General features: G+C 37.3%; 1 protein-coding gene across 5 annotated transcripts in view; it reads left to right on the forward strand.

Annotated features, from left to right (window-relative positions):
• The window catches only part of HOOK3 (hook microtubule tethering protein 3), a 174,883-nt gene that overhangs the window by 50,628 nt on the left and 98,681 nt on the right, over positions 1-25,574 (forward strand). For all 5 annotated transcript variants that reach the window (XM_056813626.1, XM_056813625.1, XM_056813627.1 and 2 more), the window contains one exon: positions 6,671-6,756. In XM_056813626.1, the coding sequence (XP_056669604.1) occupies positions 6,734-6,756 (23 nt within the window). In that variant the 5' untranslated portion in view covers positions 6,671-6,733. The remainder of the gene's footprint in view (positions 1-6,670; positions 6,757-25,574) is intronic.

A 25,574-nucleotide genomic window follows, 5' to 3' on the forward strand; every position in this document is an offset into this window, starting at 1 on the left:
TTATTTGTAAACATGCATTATCCAAGTATAGTAACCTTTTTTTACTCCCTTCTCCAAGTAATGTTTTTAAATGCACAAAACACACAAGATTACAAAAGAAACCAATTATGTTGAAATATAGTTAGCAGAATTTTTTAAAAGCAAGTTTGGGGGCTCTGGGTCAGAATGTAAACTGCATGCATTTATCCATCCTTTTGTTGCCCATGCCTAGATGTATTCCTGTTGTAACTCATTCTTAAAATCTCTGGTTTCATTCAAAATTTAGCACAAGCACCACCTTCTACATGAATGCTTTTTTTTTTTTTAATACACACCTCTCCCCCTTCCCAAAACCTTTATATCTCCTATGTATACTTACATGTGTTTATTCTGGTTCCCCCAATAGAATGTATGCTTTCTGAAGAGAGGGGAGGGACTATTCACTTTTGTCCTTATGTCTATACTCCTTAGCACAATGCCTGGTACGTTATAGGCCCATAATTAAAGCAGATTTGACTGTTAGGAGTTTCCTGTGATTATTTTGATATATGTTTTAATATATTAGAGAAGGAAATCTTAATAGTGTGTGTAATATCAAAAACTTCAAATTATTTGGCATGCAACTGAGAAAATGTTCTCATGAGTAAAAGAGATTAAGGAAGGTTAAAATAATCCACTTTCAGAGGTTCAGAGGAAGTAGAGAAGTCAGGGAAAATAAAATTGAAAATATAGTCTTTCCGATTAGGTTATTGGTGCCTCGGTGGGAGTATCAGATTTGGAGTTAAATGGGTTCACATTTAACATTTAACATCATTTAACATCAGACACTCCCTAGCTCTGTAATTTATATCCTAGGAGATTGGCCTGGGGTTAGTGAGAGGATAAGTGACTTCTTACCCATGGATTCATAACTACTGTTTCTCAGACACAGGACTTGAATCCTGGTCTTCTGACTCTAAGGCTGGCTCTACCATCTAAGTCTTTGTGAAAAACGAAAATAATTAAATGTTCCTTGAGTTTCCAAAAAAAGGTCACCATAGTCTGTATAACCTCTCAACTTTTTGGCATGGTTCTTTGATAAACCAAACTCTTATTGTCATTAATTTTTTAACTATGCTTTAAAAGTTTTTTTCTTTTATGTTTCTAAATCCCAATAAAGTGTCATTTAAATGTTATAATTCATGAATAGCTCAAGTACACTAATCTGGATAGTCAGGGCAAATTGGAAAACAGCGTTATGTTTTTGACTCAGAGGGTGGGGAGGTGGTAGAGTTGACACAAACATATCCTGCTGAGCTTGTCCAATTTATTTGGATGTTGCATTTAAGCACAAGAAGGCAAGACCATAAATGAGTGGAATGTATGGAGTAAAAACTGAGTGTCATCATGAGTATTTCTTCTATTGGTTAAGATTTGTGTTTTATACCTGGCAGTTGGTAGACTTGTAAATAATTGTAAGATCTAAGTTATCCAGCATGCTTAGTAAATTGATTCTTCAAGTCACAGCCTAAACTTGGAGTTTTCCTTCTCTTTCTTATCCCTGCCAGTTACATCCTTTAAATTTTATCATGACAATATTTCTCCTATCCATTTTTTTTTTACTTAACCATTTATTTACACTGCCAGAGCAGGTCTGGTCTTCATTACTGCTCACAAATATCCAAAAAGCAATAATTCAAAAAGTCTTCAGATCCTGGTCTCTCATCTCTCCTATCACCAATCCTTCTGGCTTACCATACACATCTCTGATAGGTCCTAGTTCTGATCTTGTTACTCCATTACTACTGAATGAATTGTAAACTTTTTAGCCTGACAGCCAAGAATGAGTGGATTTGGACTCAGGACTTAATCTGAGTTCTGTAAACAGTCTCTGAGACTTTGAGCAAGTCATTTAATCTCTTAGCCTCAGATAGGTAAGAGAAGGGGGTTGTATTCTCTTAAGTTATGTTCCAGCTCTTAAATCTCTGCCCATTATGACTTCAGCCCATCTTTTCCAACCATATCTCACTACTCTATAATCTGTTCCAGCACACTTGAACTATTTAGTTCAATTCAGCCTCCCGAGTTCACCCTGTGCTTTCTTGTCTCTATGCTTGGGAGCTTCTATCACTTATATTCCTTCATCTCTGCTTACTGAAATCTTGCAGAACCTTCCAAGTCCAGCTCAAATACCACCTCCTCCCAGGCGATGATCATCATCATTATGAAAACTAACACTTAGGTACCACAATGGAAAGAGCACTGGGCTTAGAATCAGGAATACTTATCTTCATGAGTTCAGATCCACCCTCAGACCCTAGCTGTATGGCAAGACTGTTTTCACCTTGTTTGCCTTAATTTCTTCATCTTTTCATCTGCAAAATGAACTGGAGAAGGAAATGACAAACTCCTTCAGTATATTTGTCAAATAGGGTCAGAGTTGGACATAACTGAAAAACAGCTAAACTAACATTCACATAGCTTTATATGCTAAGCGCTTTATAAATATTATCTCATTTGATCCTCACAGCAACCTAGGAGGTTGGTGGTATTATTGTCTTTATTTTATGGTTGAGAAAACTGATAGTCAGAGGTTAAGTTACTTGCCCAAGGTCACACATCTAGTACCTGCCTTGGGTGAGTTTGGAACTTAGATTTTCCTGACTCTAGGCCCAGCACTCTGTCCACTGTACTATCTAGCTGCCCCTGATTTCTAGGCAAAAACAACCTTCCAGTAAACCGTCAATACCACTTATTTCATTAAATCTCAGAACACTTAATTTCCAATATGTTACCTCTTACATGGGCATGTACCAGGAGTGCTGCTATATTTGTAGTTGGAGAGACTTGAACTTGAAGTTAGACATTGTTCAAATTCTGCCATGAACACTAGCTGTTTGCCAAACCTGTTTCCTTTTCTGTAAAACATAAATAATAGTACATGTAGCACCCACTTTAGAGATTATATAGTCAAACCCCTTCATTTCTCAGAATAGGAATATGAAGTCCAGAAAGCTGAAATGGTATGGCCAGATACACAGATGGTAGTGATAGAACCAAGGCCGCATTTGATAGCTTTTCTCTACAATTCTGTGCTCTCAGCATTACCAGGCTCCATCCTGAAGCCACTATTACTTAAAGTGTCTCTAAGTTGTTATGGGAGGAATAATTTTAGTTCAACTTCTTAGAATTTGACTAGTCAAGCCTAGGCAAGTTATTTATCCCCTCAAAGGTTCCTTCTCTCCCCAAACTTTTTCCAAGACTTTTCTCCCTGCCTTAGCTGAAGAGGAGTAGGTTAAGGATAGACATATTGATGATGTTAATGCAGTGGTTCTCAACCGCAGTTCCTCATGTTGCGGTGACCCCAAACCAAAAAATTATTTTGGTGGCTACTTCAAAACTGTAATTTTGCTACAGTTATGATTTGGAATGTAAATACCTGATATGCATTATGTATTCTCATTGCTACAAATCAAACATAATTTAAACATAGTGATTAATCACCAAAACAATATTTAATTATATGTTGAGAAATATTGTTGAGAATATTTAATATTCTCAATTTCTCAAAAGAAATTGATTCTTTTCTCAATTTCTTAAAAGAAATAAATGTTGAGAAATCCAGCAGGAGGCAGCCTGAGCGCTGGGGCGGGAGGTAAGTCCTTCCTGGGGAGGGGGTCCGCAGACACTGCCTTCTTCTTCCTGTAGTCTCCCTCCAGCTTGAGCTGAGGCTTCACTTTGCTGGGGTTACTCGGCTCCGTTATCCGCTCCAGGAGTTATCTGCTCCAGGACTCGTTCTTAACCCCTCCGGAGCCAGTGCCCATGCCCGTGCCCGGGTGCTCTCTCTGGGTCTCTGTTTGAGTCCGGTCTCCAGGCTACAGGGTAAATCCATCTCCTCGTTGGGGGAGGGCTGCTGATAGGTAAGTAATATTAGTACAATGTGCAGGCAGCAGGGTCCCTGTTCTTTCCGAGATCTTGCTGTAAAGTAGCAGGATTTCTCAGCAAAGCCATCGGAAAATATGTATTTTCCGATGGCTTTAAGCGGCCCCTGTGTTTTGGTCACTCGACCCCATTGGGGTTGCGACCCACAGGTTGAGAACCGCTGTGTTAACGTCCTTTTAATTTTCCCCCCAAATTTTTATTATGAACTTAACAAACATATAAAGAACACAAAAGAGAATTGACTATAAAACCATGACTTTTTTGTGTGTGTATATGTAGATATGTATATAGTTTATTTCTAAGTATCAAAAATTTTCAAAATTTACTTCTTTAATAATGTATAAGTAGGTTCACTTTTGCATATGAGTTTTGGTGACTCCTCCCTCTCTTTTCCCTGTGCACAGCTGGGAAGGCTGGTTTTACTCAGGCTTTTTTTACTTCGAGTTATTTTTAATAAACTAGAACTATAATATTTGGAATATATTGGATATTAATTTTTAAAATCTACAATAAACCTCTAATTTATCTCCCCAAGTCTTCCCAAATTTGGGGGGGAAAAGAAAACTCTTGTAACTCTTGTTTAGTCAAGCAAAGAAGCAGTCACCTCACTGATGAGGTGGGTAGCATGCTTCTTTATCTATCCCCTACCGTCATCATTGCATTGATTAAAATTCTGGAAGCCTTTCAAAGTTGTTTGTTCTTACTCCTTAAATTATTCTTGAACTTCCCCTCACTTTACTTTCATTTCATATGAGATTTATACAAATCTCTTAACATTTTTCTGAAATTCTGTACTTTTAACCTAGTGATAGGTTTTTTTGGTTAACAAGAAAATTTCATGAAAATTTAGTTAATAGGTCTGTGATGTATTTTTTGTTTTGATATAATTTTCTGTGTTTTATTTATGTACTGTATTATATTAAATTCTGGGTCTTCTAACAGAAGATGGTGTACATTGTAATTTCTTACGAAATATTATTTCACTATATTCATGTACTATATAGTTTGTTCTGCCATTCCTCCATTTGATAGACACAACTTATTTAAGTTCTTTACTACAACAAATAGGGTGACTATAAGTATTTTTGCTCTGTTTTTTATCTCTTTGTCATATATGCCTAGTGTGGTGGTATTGTTGAATCAACGGATATACATAGTTTAGTAACTTTTTAGATATAGTTCCTAATAGCATTTCAGAATGGCTAGACCAATTTACAGGTCCACCTAGAGTATGGTTATTCCTCTTTTTCTTGTTTTCCTTTCTTGCCATCTTTGCTTCTCTGCTGGGTATGAAATGGAACTTCAGTTTTAATTTGCATTCCTCTTATTACTAGTTCTCTAGAGCATTTTTTTCCATGTGATTGTTGATTGATTGAGTTCTTGAGAGTATGTATTCTGACAGTTTGTGAATTGAGAAATGCTTTTGCTATTTGTTTTAATCAATTCCCTATGTGTCTTAGAAATAATAATAATTAATAATAATAAGTAGCAGTTATTTGGAATTTCAAAATTTGTAAAGCATTTTGCAAGCATTTTGCAAGTTTTATCTCATTTGATCCTTACATCAGCCCTTGGAGGTGGGTAGGCACCATTAATAACCCTCCTTTATAGATTAGAAAACTAAGGCAAACAGATAAAGTGACTTGCCCAGGGTTGCACAGCTTAATTAGTTCAGGTGAGGTTTCAGTCTTTTGTCAGAGAAATCTGATGCAGAGATTTTTTTGCCCATTTAACTATTGCCCTTGTAATTTCACCTGCATTGATTTTATGCAATAATTGTTCATTTAGGATTTCTTTAATCTCTAACCCTTATTTGGTCAAGAACTCTTTCTGTATCAGTTATAAAGGCATCTCCTTTCTCTCACTTTATGAAATGATCTTTAAAAGTATGTCCAGGGCAGCTAGGTAACAGTGTATAGAATACCAGGCCTGGAATCAGGAGGACTCAAGTTCAAATTTGGTCTCATATACTTATTGGTTGTGTGATCTGGGGCAAGGCACTTAATCCTGATTGCCACTTGCCACTCTTCTGTCTTAGAATGCTAGTAAGACAGATGGTAAAGATTTTTTAAAAAGAAGAAATGTTTCTTTGGAGTTTATTGTGACATGTGCTTAGCTATTTTCTGCCAGACTTGTGTTTTTTTGACAGTTTTTGTTGAGTAGAGTATTGACCTCAGTAGTTGGTACACTTGGTATTATTTACCATTGCTACTGTGTTCAATTGCTTCTTGCTTAATTTGTTGTACTTATGAATTTTTCTATTTTTTAAACTAGTACCAAATAACTTTGAGTACTCTTTTGTAATATAGCTGGAGATCTAGGCTATTAGACCCTTTTACTGTTAACTTGAATTTTAAACTAATGAAATTTTGTTTCTTTGTTTTTGTCTTCTTACTTAGACAAGGAATAACTTTTGTACCTTAATTGAAATCCAAGATATGGTTGATAGTATTAGCCAGCTAATATTAACATTAGATAAAGATCTGACTCTGAAACTGGCCTTTGGGGATGTCATCCACTTGTATTTCTAAAGTAAAATTTTTTTGTTCTAATTTTATGTTCTGTTGAAAAATTATAAGGATTCTTTTCAAGTTTAACAGAAATATTTTTGCTTAGCTGTTTTTATTGACATCACCTTTAATTAGGAGTTTATGTATAAAACATACAGCCTATACCTTTAGAAGTGAATTTTAGTTTTAGCTTAATTACTTTTAACTGATATTAATATTTGACTGGTAAACAATAAAATTATTTCATTTCTTATATGCAGATCCAGACATTTAATGTGGAAGCAGCATGCCAGACTGTGGAAGATTTAACGAATGGGGTTGTGATGGCCCAGGTGCTTCAGAAGATGTAAGACCAAATGTCTTTATGTATGCATAGTAAAAACTATTAAATATACATAATTATTCTGACACTAGGTTTCTTAAAAGAGTCAAAAGAACTGAATTGGCCTATACTGTAAAATTTAGCTGTAGTTGTGGAAAAATTTGGTTTTACCTTTACTTTACTGATAGTTAGAAGGTATAGTTCCAAATTGCACTTTAGAAAGGCACAATTAAATTAATTTAGCTATTGCCGTACATTGCAGAGAAATGGCTATCTCTTGGTGTCTAGTAAACTGGGCAGATAACTTACTTCATTATTTTGGATAAGTGAATGGCTAAATATTGGCATGGTAAAGTTTATATAGGGAATAATATGAGTCAACAAATGCATCCTAGAATTAAAGACTATGGTCTGTGCCTCGCTTCTTAAACTTTTAACCTAGTTTTTTTTTTTATACAATTATAAAAGAATGAGGGGCTTTGATAACTTTTTAGTATATGATTTTCTGTATTGTATTTAATTCTGAAGTCTCTTTTCCTAAATTCATTAATAGTTTTGATTTTAAAGCTCTCATCCATAATTGGCCGATCAGAGAGAAGTTTCTAGATGTTAATATCTGTCATAAAAAATATCCTATTGAAAAACATTTTTAAATATTTTATTTTTTTCCCAATTAAGTGTAAAAATCATTTTCAACATTTAAAAAATTTTTAGTTCCAAATTCTCTACATCCCTGCTTTCCTTCCTTCTCTCTCCCTTTCCCAAAACAACAAGTAATTTAATATAGGCTATATGCATGCAATCATGCAAAACATTTCCACATAATCATATTGCAGAAGAAAATACAAACCAGAAACAAAGGAAGAAGAAAAATTAAGTTTTAAAAAGTATCCTTTGATCTGCATTAGGACTCCAGCATTTCTTTCTGTGGAGGTGGATAGCATTTTTTTATATTGAGCCCTTTGGAATTGAATACAAATCATTCCTTTTGGGCAAGTCCCTTAACCCCAGTTGCCTAGCCCTTCCTACTCTTCTGTTTTTGAACTAAGGGATACTTAGTATCAATTTTAAGATAGAAGGTAAGGTTTATTGTTGTTTTACTTGTGATTAAGAGTATTTTTTCATATGATTATAGATGGCTTATACATTTGCCACAGTGTTTTATATACTTGAGAAATGAGGCCTTTATCAGAAAAATTTGCTATAAACATTTTTCCTGACCTCTTTCTTGACTTTTAACTTTAAAAACTCTTAAAGTTAGACTCTGCTCCTAGGATGGAAGAGGCATTGTCCCAAGCATTAGGGTTTTTTGCAGCTTCTTCTAGAGCTAGTTCTGGGAGCTACACGTTTTCAGATCTTCTCGGGTGGTATGATCTAAACAGTTAGTATTCTCCTGGGCTGTGTTCTGGTCTGGAAGTGACCACAATCACTCTATTCTAGAACTCTGACCAGGGTCCCTACTTCCCTGCAGCCATAAGCCCTGGTTTGCCAGTGTCGTTCCTTGCTGTTCCTTGCTCTGGGTATGAGAATCAGAACTGCAAACCAGATCTGCATATAAACAGTGCAACAGAGTCCTACACCCAGTGCTAGCAAAGGGACCCCTGTAATCTCCTTCTGACCCTCTTACTGTATGTGGACTAAGAACTCTGAAAGCTGCTGCTATTGATTCAGTCACTTCCAAGGCCTCCTGCTGGCTTGCTGAGGTAGAACTTGCCCTTACTGTAGCCTGCTCTTCACTATGCTCCACTCTTACCTTGGTGTAGGACAGACTTTTACTAAGTTGTCTTGGGGGAAAACTGTTTTACACTGTCTTCTTGTCTTTGATTTTTCTACTTCAGAATTCATTTTGAGGTATTATTTTAAAGTTGTGTGGAAGGGAATTTGAGAGAACTTAGGCAAACCTTTTGCCTTTTTTCTGCCCTCTTCCTTAAAGTCCTATGCTAAGAGTAGTTTAATAACTTTGGCAATAAGTGAAAAGGTTCTTTGGATTTGATTTCCCTTTTAAAGACCTTTTACTTAAACTTAAAAGTCTTAATATATCCCTCCTGGATATCCACTCATTCTCAAGATTTTGTGGCTTCTAGCTCCACAACATTTCCCATGTATTTTTCCTTTGTACTCACATTACCAGATCAGTGGTGATTAGAAAAATAGTTCCTTGGTATTTTAGGTGTCCTTTATGCATCACTTCCACCATTGAGTGGTTTCCATCTGTACATGGGCACCCACACACATACACTTTGCCAAAGGGTCTTTCAGGATCAGCAGAGAGCCTCCTTAGAGGCTTCTGTCAACCCCTTGTCACCTTTTGCTTAACCAATTACAATAGCCTCCTAAACAGTCTCCAGTCCTCCAGTTTCTCCCCATTCCAATTCGTCCTCTACACAACTCAGCAGTGATTTTTCTAAAGCATAGGTCTAACCTTCCAACTCCCCTACATAGGCTCTCTATTGCCTCTAGATCAAATATAAACTTTGGGGGGCATTTAACATCTTTCCCAATGTGGTCTCTTTCTATTTCCCTCTACAAATACTGCATTTGAGCCATACTACTGTCCTTACTGTTCTTCACAGACCATACTTGGTTTCCCCTTTGCTGTGCCCATTACTGTTTCATCTCCCATAGTACCTACTATGTGCTAGCCATTGTGGCAAATGCTTTTTACAAATATCTTAGTTAATCCAGAAAAATACACTGTGAGATAGGTGCTTTTTATTATCCCCATTTTAAAGTTGGGGAAACTGAGGCAGATTGTGTTTAAATGATTTACCCAGATTTAACACAGTAAGTATCCCAAGTCAGATTTGAATTCAAGCCTTCCTGACTCTGGACCCGGTGATTTATCCATTGCACTATGGATTGTATGTGTATACATATGCATATGTATGTATATATTAATATATTATTAATATTCCAAAAAATGCCTGTTGACTAATTGAAACATTTGAAACTTTGATAGTTCTATTATTCAAAAGAATAAATTCTCTTCTTAAAAGGTAGTTATTTTCTTTAAAAAACAAAACTATTTTATCTTCTCTATCCACCCCTGTCTCCAGCTCTATGGGGAAATAAAAGAAAACTAAAACCCTTACAGAAACTATACATAATGAAACAAATTCTTGAATTGACCACATCCCAAAAAAAGTCTTTTTTTAACCACTTCCATTACTTCTCTATTAAGAGGTAGGATACTTCCTCAGACATCCTGTGGAATTTTGGTTGATCATTACATTGATCAGTTCTTTAAGTCTTTAAAAATTATTTATCTTTACAGTGTTGTTATTGAATAAATTGTTGTCCAGGATCTGTTCATTTCACTCTGAATTGGTTCCTATAAGAATTCCAGAACTTCTTTGAAACTGTTCCTTATGTCATTTCTTATAGTGGAATGTTATTCCATTATATTCATATACCATCATTTAAGCCATTTCCCAATTGATGGAAATCTCTAGTTTCTAGTTCTTTGCTATAACAGAGGAGACTGCTTTAAAGAAAATTGTGTACATCGTGATGCCTTTTCTCTTTCATAGATCTCTTTGAGGTATGGGAATGGTAGCACTGAGTCACAGAGTTTACACAGTTTAGTAACTTTTGAGGGATAATTTCAAATTGTTTTCCAGAATCCTGGATCAATTTTCAGCACCTCCATTAGCATGCTTCTTTTCCTGCATCCCCAGCAACATTTTCCTTTATTGTCATCTTTGCCAGATTAACTGATATGAGATGGAACCTCAGTGTTGTTTTAATTTGCACTTCTCTAATAACAATTTTGGGAGCATTTTTTTCCATTTGAGTTCATTTCAGTTAGATTTTTTAAAATCAGCAAGCCCTTTATTAAATCCTTGCCATGATCTAGACACTTAACTGTGTATTAGCAATATAGTGTCAAACAAAAATTATTCTGTCATCAGATTTGGGGGTGGGGTGGGAGACAGGGATAAATAATATTTATACAGATGAATAAATACATTATAATTTATAAATAAAATATATAAATTTATAAAGGGAGAAAGTATCCACAAGTATCAGTAGGGTAGGGAGGATGGTCAAGAAAGTCTCTCCTAGTCATGGTATGGAAAAGCAAGAAGTGAAGAGGGAATGCCGTCCAGGTAGATGGGCAGCCTTTCCAATGTTGCAAGAGGCATGAGAGGAAATGCCTGCTTGGGGCTTAGGAACTTAACTGATTTGGCTAAAATGTAGAGCATAGGAAGAAGGAGATGAAGAATGGAAAGGAAACTGTGAAGAGTTTTAAATGCCAAACTGAGGAGTAACAGTAAGAAGCCACTGAAACTTCTTTTCTTCACTAGTGATATGGTCATACCTGTGCATTTTTTTGGCATTTATTCAGAAGGCGGATTGGAGAAAGGAGAGACCGGAAATAGTTATAAAAGGCTTTCATAATAATCCAGGCAACAAGTAACAATGGCCTATATGAGGGTATTGATAGTGTAAGTGGAGAGAAGAGAATAGATGTGAAAAACATTGTGGGTATAGAGTGGGTACAATTTGAAAAACTGGCTATGGGGGAATGAGAGAAAGTAATGAGTCAGAGAAATTCAGAATTAAGAATGTGAGTGACTGACATACGAGAAACTAGATGACATACTGGATAGAGCACTGGGCCTGGAGTTGTAAAGACTTGAATTCAAATATGACCTCAAACATTTACCAGTTCTGCAACCCTGGCCAGATCATGTAACTTTGGTTTGCCTTGGTTTTCTCATCTGTAAAATGGGGATAACAATACCCACTTCCCAGAGTTGTTGTGAGGACTGAATAAGATAATTGTAAAGTGTTTATAATATCTGGCAATATATAAATCTTGGCTAGTATTATTAACAGAAAGAGAGAAGTTTGAAATGAAGGGCAAATTTTGTTGGGAAGATAAGTGCTATTACTGGGCACAAGATTATTAAGAAGCTTCTGGGCTGTACTGGTAGGGATTCCCAGGACATAACTGGTGATTTGGGACTTGAGCTCAAGAAAGAGATTAGATCTAGCAATGATCTTAGGAGTCATCTTGCCCAACCCCCCTTATTTTATTGATGAAAGCATTGAGGCACAGGAAGGTTAGGTGATTTCCTTTCAGTCTTATAGGCACCAAGTGGTGGCAGAGCCAGGATTCAAGCCTTGGCTGCCCCAAGATGATTGAATATACTAGGTAAGGAGATCACCAAGAGTATAGAGATAGAAAAGAACCTAGGATCCATACAGCTTTAGGGGACATATACAGCTAGGTATAGGCATGAATGATGATTTCAGGACATGTAGTCTTTATTTAATTGGACTTTTGATAACAGCAGTCAGATTTGAGTGTGGTTTTTTGGAAAGGTGAAGTTGAAATTGAAAACGGCAAAGAACAAGGACTATCACAACCTGTCAGACTCCGTTTGTATTTTGTCGGTGTTGTAAGTGTTGGTGGTTACTACTGAATGCTTGATTGACCTTGTTGTTCTCAACTAAGTCACCTCCAGGGTCTTGTTATAGCCTTTAGGATCAATTATTAACTTTTCTCTTTGGCTTTTCACAACCTGTTCCCAATTTACCTTTCCTGCTTTGTTACATGTAACTCTTTTCCCCACATTTTACAGTATAGCCAAGTTAACCTTTCTGTTCCTCACATGTAACACTCCATCTTCAAACCTTTGCCCTAACTTCTCAAGTCTGGAATAAATTGCATTCTCAGTTCTATCTCATAGTGTCCTACTTTCCTTCAAGCATGCCTCAAGCATCACCTTCTACATGAAGCCTTTGTTGAGTCCCCTCTCATTTTTCCTATCACCTCCTAGTTCTTTTCAAAATTACCCTGTATTTATTTTGTATGTATCCTAAATGCATGTACCCACACATATATATGTGTGTGTTGTTTTTTTTTTAATTTTGGATTTCTATATGCATATTTTGTGTATGTAGATGTGTTTATATATGTATTGAAGGCTCAGTATTCATTCTATGTCTTTTTTAAGGTGTCATTGAATACAGTAGGAATATAATAGGAACAAAAGGAATACAATAGTAATACTTTGGAGGTGATTTTTATCCTTGAGACTTATTAGTGTTACCTTTGAAGTGCACTAAAGTATAAACTATGTGATGGATGGTCTTTCTGAGGTACTGCTTAACTTTTTAATCCATACCTTTTGTCTTAGAATCAATACTGTTTATTGGTTCTAAGAAAGAAGAGCAATAAGGGCTAGACATTTGAGATTAGGTGGCTTGCCCAGTCACACAGGTGAGTGAGGTCATATTTGAACCTCCCATCTCCAGCCTGGCTCTCTATCCACTGAGCCACCTAGCTGCCCCCAGCTTAACTTGTTCATGCCAATAACTTTAAGGGAAGTAATGGTGTTCTGAGTTTTTCTGTAATTTGATTGCTGAGTTAAATTTCTAATTTGTTGCCACCGTCTTATATTGTTTAGATCCTAGAGGTTCTAATTGGAACTGGTTTAAACTAAGCCCTACAAATTCTAAATGTTAAGGCCCTTCTAGGAATCAGGATTCCTCTTTCCCTCCCTCCCCCACTTCTTTCCTTCCTCTCTTCCTCCTTTCCCTGTTTCCCGTCCTCTCTTTCTCAAAGACATTGCAATAGTAATGTTGAATGTTAAAAGCTTGAAATGGCAATGGGGTACCAAACTGGTTATAGATTGAGTTTCTTTGAAGTGTAGCCAGTTAATTTAATCTGCTTGTCTTTATTTTAAATATAGGGTATGTAGTTATAATTACATATCATAGAAAGATCTATGCATATATTTATAGGTTTTTTTAAAAGGTTATGCTTCTCTAGTTAATAATAGAGTCTAATGTAATTTCCCCTTCGAGCTGAACTGCTGGAGCTGGTTTTCCACTTATTTGAACCTCAACTGTTGATAAGGCTAATTCATATTATCTTAAATATTCTAGCAGGCACACTTGCAGTAGGGTTCTCATTTCTTTACTATTTTTCTTCTTCTCCCTTTCCCTTGCCCACAGCCTGCTTCCTGGGCCAGATTCTGGAGCCCAGAGAAGGCACCTTCAAGAAACCCTTCTTCCCTTTTCTCCCAGCCTTACCTTGTTCTCTTGCCTAAGTGATCTCTCTTGCCCATATGGTAGAGAATTCAGAGCACCTACCCAGTTCCAAACCTCCTGCCTACTTCCTCCTTCCAAATGCTGGTGGGCTATGCTCCCATTCTCCAGGGCTCTACACAATGTCATGGCTCAAACTATTTGAGCAATATTCAATTATGATATCTTTGGTAAGATAGAGAACAACTGAGCCTTATCATCTAACCTGCCAGTATGCCCTTGGAGCACTCAGGCTTTGCCATTTTACCTACTAGTAGGTTCTAAGCTCTCCCAGAGCTTTGCTAATAGCTTTCATTTGTACCTTTAGAACTACTAAACTTTTTCTAGCTGTCCTGCAGCTTTGTCATCTCCTTAAATTAGAATGTGAGCTTGTTTTGGAGCATTGGCTAAGTAGGGTTGCAAAGGAACTGTTTCATTTGATCATATGTGAAATTGCCAGCTTGAGCAGAAGTTAAAATGGTTTGAGTTTCGTTTTACCAAGGTCTCCAGGCACTTGAGTATAGAATAAAGAAAGCATCTGATTTGCTTTCATAACCAAAAAGAGTTGACAATTAACAGAGAAGCAATGAATAATTTTATTATCCTAATAAAAAAGAATGATGACAAAGTTTGTCATTTTACTGGGGAGAGGGGGGACAATTTCAGACTTTATTTTAGGTGCCAGAATTAGACTCTCTACCCAGACTGTGAGCATTTTCCACTTATACCATTTTACTATGAATAGGGATTTTTTCTTCTTTATTATTTCCCTTTTTGTATATTTAAAGCTTCTGGATGCTATTTGTTAGTTGACTTCCAGGAAAGTGTATATGTAGTTTAAAAGAATAAATTGCATTATTTTTTATCAAAGTAGATCAAAGAGTAACAAATATTTTTTTAATTAAGTAAGCAATAGAAGATTATGGATAAGTTGGGGATAGTGGATGGAGAGCTAAATTTGAAGGAGCTGGATTTCTTTAAGTCAAGAATGGAATCTTGTAAGGATGATAGGAAGAGAACTTTCTCAAAGAGCCTTGGGAAAGGCAGTTGGACCAAGAATCACTCTTTGGATTGTGTTGTAGAAATTTGCTCTGTGAGTTGGAGAAAATCTGGTAAATTTATTTCTTGGAAAACGTCCTAGCAGACAAGAGTTGTCGCAGTTTCTCTGTCTCACCAGTTGGTGGTAGGAGAAAGCAGTAGTTGAGTGGTGAGGTTAGTGAAGAATTCTAAAAAAAAATAATATGAGTTCCTTGAGAACATGAGCTGTCTTGGGGGCAATGGGCAGCAGGGTGGCTCAGTGGATTGAGAGCCAGGCCCAAAGACAGAAGGTCCTGGGTTCAAATCTGACCTCAGACACATCCTAGCTGTGTGACCCTGGGCAAATGATTTGACCCCCACTGCCTAGCCCATACTACTCTTCTGCCTTAGAATTGATTCTAAGGTAGAAGGTAAGAGTTTAAAAAAAAAAAAAGAGCTGTCTTCTATCTTTTTTTAGATATCCTCATTACTTAGGATAGTGCATGACATTTGGTAAATGCTTGATAAATCCTTTTTATTTTTATTTTTTTTATTTTACCAATTACATATATTAATGGTTTTGTGAAAATTGAATTCCCCTGATTGTAACAATGAAGGTACTTAGTGCTTCCATGATTGTGAAGATTAATCCCCTGTCTATTTTTAGGTTTTTAATCCCCTAAAATGTAGCACAGTACTTAGAAGTTGCGTATTGAGATCTACCCATTTTGGGTTTTAACTATAAAAAGGTGTCAACACCCATTTCATATATTGAGTGGGAGGTCTGTGATCCATGTGTGAAAGAGTGGGGAGTTCTAGAGTGAAGCTGTGATTGGTAGACATAAAAATTTAGGGGTATTATGCAAGAGAAAAAGGTCTTTAAAAGTGGAAACCAAGACACACAAAGGGACTTGGAGAGAAGAGAGACACTTGGAGTGAAGAGAGACACTTGGATAGCAGAGAGAAACTTGTAGTGAAGAGACACACTTGTAGTGGAGAGAGACACTTGGACTGAAGACTCACATCTCAGAACCTCCTGCAAGAAGCAGTTCTACTGGAGTTGAGGCTGATAAAGAATCTGCTGATTGAACTGACATGTGGTGAGTGTAAAGGCTGACTTCCTTTCCTTGGCCTTTCTGGAGGTGTCAGCCTATGGAAAGGCCTATTGTCTTGAGGCTCCTTTCCCAGCTGGGACCTTTGAATTCCTACCTGGCTCAAAGGAAGCCAGAGCACCCTCTCCCTCTCTCTCCCCTTCTCTCTCCCCTTCTCTCTCTCTCTCTCTCTCTCTCTCTCTCTCTCTCTCTCTCTCTCTCTCTCTCTCTCTCTCTCTCTCCCTCTCTCCCTCTCTCTCCCTCTCTCCCTCTCTCTCTCTCTCTCTCTCTCTCTCTCTCTCTCTCTCTCTCTCTCTCTCTCTTCCCTCTCTCCCTCTCTTTCTTCCTCTTCCTCTCCCTCTCTCTCCCTTAATATCTTCCCTCTATTGTAAAATAAACTACCATAAATTCCATTCTGACTTTAGTAATTCATTTTTGGGATTTAGTAATTTAATCCCTGGCAACCAATTAAATATATTCAGTCCAACCATAAATTTAACAATCTGGCAACCACGAAGGGATTTATTAATGATCATTAGAAATAAAGGAATAAAAGAGGATACAAAATAAAGACCATGTGCCCATGGCTGATAGGCCAATTCAAAACCCTACCTAGCTTGGGACAGAAAGTAAATATGTAAGACCCTCCATGTCCCTGCCTAATATCCCCTGTTTACAGGACGTATATAATGATAGGAAGTCAGTGGGCTCCTTGGAAATGTAGTTCTTTTTTTAGGGTAACAGATTTTCAATTATACAGTTTTCAACATAAGTTTTCTGAACTTATAAGATCCAAATTGTTTCTCTCTCTTCTTGGAGATGGTAAGCAATTTGATCTGGTTTATACATGTAATATCATGCAAAACCTATTTTCATATTATTCCGTTTTGTAAGAGAATACTCATGTAAAATCAAAACCCCCAGATAAACTAAAATGAAAAATAATACGCTTTGATCTGCATTCTAACTCTTAATAATTCTTTCTTTGGAAGTGGATAGCTTTCTTTGTGATAAGTCCTTCAAAATTGTCCTGTATTGCTGAGAGTAGCTCTTTCTTTCATAGTTGATCATCCTGCAGTTGCTTTCACTATGTACAATGTTCTTCTGGTTCTGCTTATTTCACTCTGCATCAATTCATGTAGGTCTTTCTAGCTCTTTTTGACACCATCCTGTTCATCATTTCTTACAGCACAATAGTATTCCATCACCAACATATACCACAGTTTGTTCAGCCATTTTCCAATTGATGGACATCCCCTCAATTTCCAATTCTTTGCCATTACAAAAAGGGTTGCTATAAATCTTTTTGTACACGTAGATCCTTTCCCCTTCTTTTTGGGATACAGACCTAATAGTGGTACTACTGGATTAAAGGGAATGCACCATTTTATAGTTCCAAATTGCCCTCTAGACAATGCATTTGTGTTCCAGTTTTGCCACATCCCATCCAACAGAGAAGTCCTTTGTTTTAAACAATCGTTATATATATAAAATCAGATATTTAGTCATTATGATGTTGACTACACAAATCATTATCCAAGAATGCCTTATTTGAATATTAGCTCTTCTTTACCCAAAATCTTTTCTACAAACCCATTAACCAGAACTGTCTCATACTGTTTATATGCCTTGAACGATAGCCACTGACTCAAGGCCTTTTGAGTTTTCATATGGGTTTTGTATCTTTTCAATAACCTTTTTATACAAAGGGCAATAGTTGACCTTAGTATTGCTACTTTTGTTCTTGGCATGTGAAATTTATAAAGACTGACTAGAAAAGTCATACCAATGCTTTAAATGATATATTCATGGCAGATATTGTCTTCGATTTTGACTGAATTTTGTTATGCTTTTAAAAAATAGTGTATTTTATTTTATCCCCTATCAAAAAATAATATGCTTTGATCTGCATTCTAACTCAAATAATTCTTTCTTTGGAAGTGGATAGCTTTCTTTGTGATAAGTCCTTCAGAATTGTCCTGTATTGCTCTGAGTAGCTCTATCTTTCATAGTTGATCATCCTGCAGTTGCTTTCACTATGTACAGTGTTCTTCTGGTTCTGCTTATTTCACTCTGCATCAATTCATGTAAGTTGACTGCTTCCTTTTAGACTCAGGGTTAAATTAGAGATTAATATCCTTTCTGACCTTTAATGCAAGAAATTTTGTTGAGGTCCAAAAGCTATCTTCACATACTGTGTGTGTGTGTGTGTGTGTGTGTGTGTGTGTGTGTGTGTGTGTGTCTACAAAATGAAAAAATAGAGCAGTGAGACTAGAAGAAAAAAAGAGGGGAGGCAAAGAAGAAAGAGAAACAAAGAGGCAAGGAAAAGGAATGGAAGGGTACTACCAACATTTTCTTTATCACTTGATTACAATATTTCTTTCAGTTTTGTTCTCTTCCCTTGCTATGTAGCTCTCCTACTCATCTGAGTAATTGTTGCTTCTTTTATTGTGAGAGGGTACACAGACAGACATTAAGTGCCTGAGTACTTGGGGCACAAAGAAAGGCAAAGAGTCCTAAATCTCAAGGATTATTCACAGACTAATGGGAGAGCAGTATGCACATATCTATGTACCAATAAAGTATATGTATATGCCAGACTTACTGGAAATAATCATTAGAATGAAGGAGGATTGGCCAAGGTTTCCTATAGAAGGTGGGATTTTAACTGGAAATTGAAAGAAGCCAGGAGGCAGAGATGAAGGGGTAACATTCCATTAATGGGGAACAGCCTGGGAAAACAGGAGATGGAATGTATTACATCAAAAGAGGCCAGTGTTACTGGATCAAAGGGTATGAGGAAGGATATAAGAAGACTAGAAAGGCAGAAGAGGCCAGGCTATTAAGAATTGTAAAAACCAATCTTAGGGTTTTATATTTGATCTTAGTAAAGTAAAAAACAAGTTTACTGAATTGGGATAGGGAGGTGATATAATCAGATGCATGCTTTAGATGATCGCTAACAATTGGAAGATGGACATAGTGAGGGGAGACTTTAAGCAGGAAGACCAACCAGCAGGTTCTTGTAATAGTCAAGGCCAGTGATGGTAAACCTTTTAGGGACCCCATGCTAGACCCCCCACCCCCATATGTTGGGGGGTCAAGGCCAGGTCACCCCTCCAGACTTGCGACTGGTCAGGAATGAAGGAAGAAAGTAAAGATCTTTTAGGGGGTGGGGCTGGGCTGGGTAGCAAGAAAGGCAATAACATCCCCAACCCTCTCCCCTTTGCAGCCCCTATTTCTAGACAGGGGAGGTAGAAAAGGAGGGGAGTGGCCTGAACTCTTAGCTTTGTGGAGGGAGACCAGGTGGAGAGAGGGAGGGGGGAGGGAGCAACTTCCAGGAGGGTCCTGGACTTGCCCACAGAGCCGTCTCTGCTTTCTATCTTTGGTACACATGCCATAGTCTAGGCCCAATAAAAAATGGTGCTAGCAGTATTGGAGAAAGCACTTTTGAGAGCATTATGGAGGTAAAATTCCTAAATTTTGGCAACAGATTGGATATAAGGAAATGAGATGAGAAATCTAGGAAAACATCTAGATTGTGAACCTGGAGGACTAAGAAGTTTGTAGTTCCCCCTAGCAGTTATAGTAGAATGATCAACTTGCCATGGAGCCAGAAAGTCTGAGCTCTAACACTTAAAAGTGTGATTTTGGATACGTCAATAACTCTTCTGAGACTCTGTAAAATGGAGGGAAAATACTTGAAGTTGCCTCCTCATTTTATCTCACTACAATGTAATATTAATAGTCCTATTTGTAGAGCTTTACAGTTTGTAGGATGCTTTCCTTATGTATATGTATACATATCTGTATATATCTTGTAAGATAAGTAGGTAGATAAATCCAGAACACTTGAGATGAATCATACCATCTTCCTCCTGCTGGAGAGGTAATGAACTTAAAATCTAGAATGAGCCATGCTAGTTTGGACTTGACCAATGTGGAAATATGTTTTGCTGGATAATATGTTTAGAGTGATGGGTTTGGGTTTTTTTTATTCAAATGGAGGAGCAGTTGGAGGGAGAGACAGATAATACTGGTTATAAACATAAATGAATTTTTTAATTATTAAAAAGATAGATTTACAGGCAGGCTAGATCTTTCATTGCTTCTGCCATTGCAACGATGATTATTATTATCCTCACATTACAGGTTAAGAAATTGAAACTCAAATTAAATAACTTTCCCAAGGTCATACATATAGTTCTATGTCCCAGTCATCTTTATCTTCTCTCATCTGAATAATTTTTTTAAAATTCATTATATGTAGAATACTACTGTGCCATAAGAAATGAAGAACTGGTTGATTTTTAAAAATAGGGCGAGACCTATATGAAATTATGAAAAGGGAAACAGGCAGAATCAAAAGAATATTTTTATGAAGCTACAGAATTAATGTTTGAAGAGTAATTTATGAACCTTTAAAGAAAGAACAGATCAATAGAAACATGAATGACAGTTTATATATCCTTTTTTTTTCTTCTTTTGTCAGATGATGCCTAGTGCAGGGAGGAGAGGGAAGGAGGGAGCTATCTGGGAATTTTAATGTTACCAACAAACAAATTTAAATTTTTTAAAAAATTAAACTCACTATATAAAAATGTTAACAGTAAGTGTTGTATTGAATAGATAATTAAAGTAACTCACCTTCACCAATAATTCCCAGTTCATGAGGAAACATTATAGTTCTTGGGAAAGAGCACTGAGTTTATTTTATTTTAATTTTTTTTCCATTTGAATTAGTCTCTTTAGTCAATTTAGAACATTATTCCTTGGTTACAATAATCACATTATTTCCCTCCACCCACCTTTCGCGCAGCCAACGCGCAATTTCATTGGGTGTTACTTATGTCCTTGATCAGAACCTATTTCCATGTTGTTGATGTTTGCACTAGGATGTTCATTTAGAGTCTACGTCCCCAACCATATCCCTTCAACCTATGTATTTAAGCAATTGTTTTTCTTCATTTAGAGTCTACATCCCTAACCAAATCCCTTTGACCCATGTATTTAAGCAGTTGTTTTTCTTCAGTGTTTTTACTCCCACAGTGTTTCCTCTAAATGTGGATAGTGGTTTTTCTCATAGATTCCTTCAAGTTGTTCAGGATCACTGCATTGCCACTAATGGAAAAGTCCATTACATTCTATTGTACCACAGTGTATCAGTCTCTGTGTACGATGTTTTACTGGTTCTGCTCCTCGCACTCTGCATCAATTCCTGGAGGTTGTTCCAGTTCACATGGAATCCCTCCAGTTCATTATTCCTTTGAGCACAATAGTATTCTATCACCAACATATACCACAATTTTTTCAGCCATTCCCCAATTGATGGACACCGCCCCTGTTTTCCTTTTTTTTTTTTGCCTCTACAAAGAGCACAGCTATGAATATTCTTGTACAAGTATTTTTTCCTGATTATCTCTTTGGGAAACTGTAAAAATTAAATTGGTCTCTAGTAATAAAAATATTATATTTTTAGAGGTTTATTAAAGATTATTAGAAATCAAGGAATAAAGAAAATACAAAATAAGAAAACCACTTGCTTAGGGCTGATTAGCCCATTCAAAACCCCCACACTTAGATTACTTACTATATCATTTTAATGGAACAGCAGCGTGTGTGTGAGGCAGAGAGCCAGTTAAATACTCATTGTGATCTTGCCCAGGTGGATACTCAGATGAGATTATAGAGATTCTGGGAAATACCAAGGACTTCTGGGGATTGAAGTCTAGGGTTCAAATCTCCATTTTACATGTTCCCCCTGAAGCCCGAGGAAGACTAGTCTCTCCGCTGGGGCTTGAAAACATACAAAGTTTGAAATTACAATAATTTGAGGATAAGAGGAAAAGAGAACAAAACCAATGATTACTAGGCGCATTGACAAAAAGCCAGTTAGGGGGCAGTCCCCTTTGGCATGAAAGTATACATACAAAACAATTGCATTTAAACCCCACACAGTTCAAATCACCACATCCCAAAGTTACCTCCGGATCTTCTGGTTCAGTGTGTGGTCTGTGCAGGCATCTTCACGATGTCTTCTCCAAACAGTTCAGTTTCTGGATTTGGAGAGGTATCATGTTTCTTAATCTAAAATTTCTCTCCCAAGGAATTTAAACTTTGCAATTTAAAATAATAAAAATTTTACATTTCCCCCCTGAAGAGGGTTTTTGAAAAACATAGAGATCACAGATCACTTAGGGATGCATGGCTGAGTTATGACGTATATGAATCAATTTGCAAGAGAAATAAAAAAAAAACATAAAAAAATCCAAATAAAAAAGATAATTTCTGGACAAATTATAGACTATCAAAGTCTTATGTGTAAAAATTCCAAGTAAAGAAAAATAAGTCGATAACAGGTCCTTAAATCAGGGCCCAATTAAAATGATATAAGCAATTAAGCGTTTACCCAGTCAGTAGCCAGGACTACAGAAAGTTGCCACATTATGAAAGACAGAATAGGGACTAGATTATAGGAGTCAAATTTGAGATACTTGTCTGTAAGCATTTTCACGAAGAGTGTGGATACAGGGAAGGCCTACATCTTAATGTATGTCAAGTGTCACAACCTTGAGTCTCACACTAGGTTCAAGTCTTTGTATTGGCTTATAATTTTCATCAACCCCTTTGGGATTGGTTGGTCTCTGACCTTGTGCTCGATTGGCACTATGCAGTTTAACTTTGTGCTTCTTTGGCCCTGTGCGATGGCTCTTTTTGTATTATCTTGTCCTGGAATCAGACAGAATCATTAAGCAAAGTCCCATGGATTTTCCTTTTTAAACAATTAATGGCATTATTTTTTATAGTCTTAAGCTTTTGGGGCATGCATTGACATTATAGCAAATATATTTTAAACTTATATTACTGTAAAATTTAAAAAAAGTTAAAATCTTAATACTGGTGATGTGCTTCAAATATAAAAAGGAGAGAAAAAATAAAAAACTGAAATAGTATATTGCACATGTGATAAAAACATAATAATAAAAGAGTTTTAAAATTCAAAAATATAGCTTATAATCGTTGACACACTGTGTCAGCTAAGAAAATGTAGAATACAAGGTTCCTCACCAAAAATGAGATCCATTTCCTCTTCGTACCTGGCCATGATCCACTGTGAATACAAGCAAATGAATTTCACAAGGTAACAGTGTTTGTTTTTTTAAATAAAGAACAGTAGTACAGCATATCAAAATCCCCAAAGTTATAATAGCCCACTTAATGACAATAACAAACAAACCCACTATCATGTATTACATAAGTTGTTGTATGACATTTAAATAACCTATGAACTGATGGATATTTGTCTCAATTTTTACAGATGTAGCAAATCTTTCAACCTTGGCAAGTACATTTTTAAACAAAATAAAACTTATTTGGGTCTAGAACATCATCAAGAAATCTAGATATTATTCTGGTGGAAGTAAGTGAGGTGAAGAGTTATAAACGAGAGATGCTCCTCTTTTGGGAATCATCCAGCGGTACTATGCCCTGTGATTAACTTCCCAGCTTCTTTGGTATGAGACTGTGATGTCCCATCCATTCACATTTTTATAAATGTGGGAGGTGGGGATTAAAATTGTATTTCACTTTAGCTACTAAAATGGACTTTGCCTCCTGTAAGAGGCAGGCAAAATGATCAGAGTTGAGGGGGGGAAATCTAAAAATCATGTCTAAAAGACCCTTTAAAATCAATTTGAGATATTTAGCTCATTACATTTTCCAAGGGTTGTTACACAATTGTAACCAGTTCTGATGAAGTCCATCTATCCTCTTTGTGACAATTTACGAAGTCAAATATATATATATATAACTCAGCAAACACGGCGTGGGCAAAATGAACAACAATGGCCTACTACTACTCAGCAAATGCTCAGAGTTCGAACTCACCATCACGAACACTGTGTTCAGAATGGCGAACAAATATAAAACAACATGGATGCACCCACGATCAAAACAGTGGCATCTCATTGATTACATCATTGTACGCCGGCGAGACATCCAGGATATAAAGATCACCAGAGCCATGAGAGGAGCTGAATGCTGGACAGACCACCGATTGGTTAGAGTGACTCTTCAAATGCGCATTGAGCCTCGCCATCCAAAACACGCCCAGACAGTTCGCACATTTTACAACGTGAGTTGTCTTAGAGATCCATCTTATTTGCAAACATTCCAGTCCTGCCTGGACGACAAGCTGTCTGCCAAGGGACCACTCACTGGAAGCTCAACTGAGAAATGGAACCAGTTCAGAGACACAGTGAAGGAAACATCAAAGGCAGTCCTAGGCCCAAAACAATGCAACCACCAGGACTGGTTCGACGAGAACAACACTGCTATTGAAGACCTATTGAGCAAGAAGAACAAAGCCTTTATAGAGTGGCAAAATAACCCAAACTCTGCTCCTAAAAAGGACAGATTCAAGTCTCTCCAAGCCACGGCGCAGCATGAGATCAAGAAGATGCAAGACCGATGGTGGGGAAAAAAGGCAGAAGAAATCCAGTGGTTTGCTGATACGAAAAACTACAATTTTTAAGTGCCCTCAAGACTGTCTATGGGCCATTAAAACCCACCACCACTCCCTTGCTATCCTCTGACAGTGACACTCTCATAAAAGATAAAAAAGGCATCAGCAACAGTCAGCTTCTCAACCGACTCTCTTCAGTTGACCAAGGCGCCCTTGACCAGATCCCCCAAAACTGCACCATTGAATAACTTGACGTCCCTCCTTCAATAGAGGAAGTCCAAAAAGCCATTAAACAAATGAGTGCAGGCAAGGCACCCAGTAAAGACGGCATCCCAACCGAGGTGTACAAGGCCTTACATGGAAAGGCGCTCCAGGCATTCCACATAGTGCTGACCAGCATATGGGAAGAGGAAGACATGCCCCCAGAACTCAGAGATGCCTCCATTGTAGCCCTATACAAGAACAATGAGCAGCCTGTGACAACTACAGAGACATCTCACTACTCTCCACTGCTGGAAAGATCCTTGCCCGTGTTATACTCAACAGACTCCTGTCATCTGTTTCAGAGCAGAACCTGCCTGAATCACAATGTGGCTTCCGACCAGATCACAGCACCATCGACATGGTCTTCACAGTGAGGCAAATGCAGGAAAAATGCCTTGAGCAGAACCTGAGTCTCTACATTGTCTTCATAGGCCTGACAAAGGCGTTCGACACAGTGAACAGGGACGCATTGTGGGTGATCCTCAGCAAGCTCGGTTGCCCAGCAAAATTCGTCAAACTGATCCAGCTCTTTCATGTCGACATGACAGGGGAAGTCCTATCTGGTAGAGAGACTTCCAATTGTTTCAACATCTCTAATGGTGTGAAACAAGGCTGTGTCCTCGCTCCAGTACTATTCAACCTATTTTTCACCCAAGTATTATGACATGCTGTGATGGATCTAGATCTGGGTGTCAACATCAAATACCAACTGGATGGCTCACTATTTGACCTTTGGCGCCTGACTGCAAAAACAAAGACAACAGAGAGACTCATCCTGGAAGCTCTCTTCGCAGATGACTGCTCTCATGGCCCACCAAGAAAATCATCTTCAAACCATTGTGGACAGGTTCTCTACCACAACAAAACTGTTTGGCCTCACTATCAGCCTCAGCAAAACAGAGGTGCTGTTCCAACCTGCACCAGGGAGGCCAACGAACCAGCCGTGCATTACAATCGACAGCATG

Source organism: Monodelphis domestica, chromosome 1 (assembly GCF_027887165.1).
Source record: "Monodelphis domestica isolate mMonDom1 chromosome 1, mMonDom1.pri, whole genome shotgun sequence".
Lineage (NCBI taxonomy): Eukaryota > Metazoa > Chordata > Mammalia > Didelphimorphia > Didelphidae > Monodelphis > Monodelphis domestica.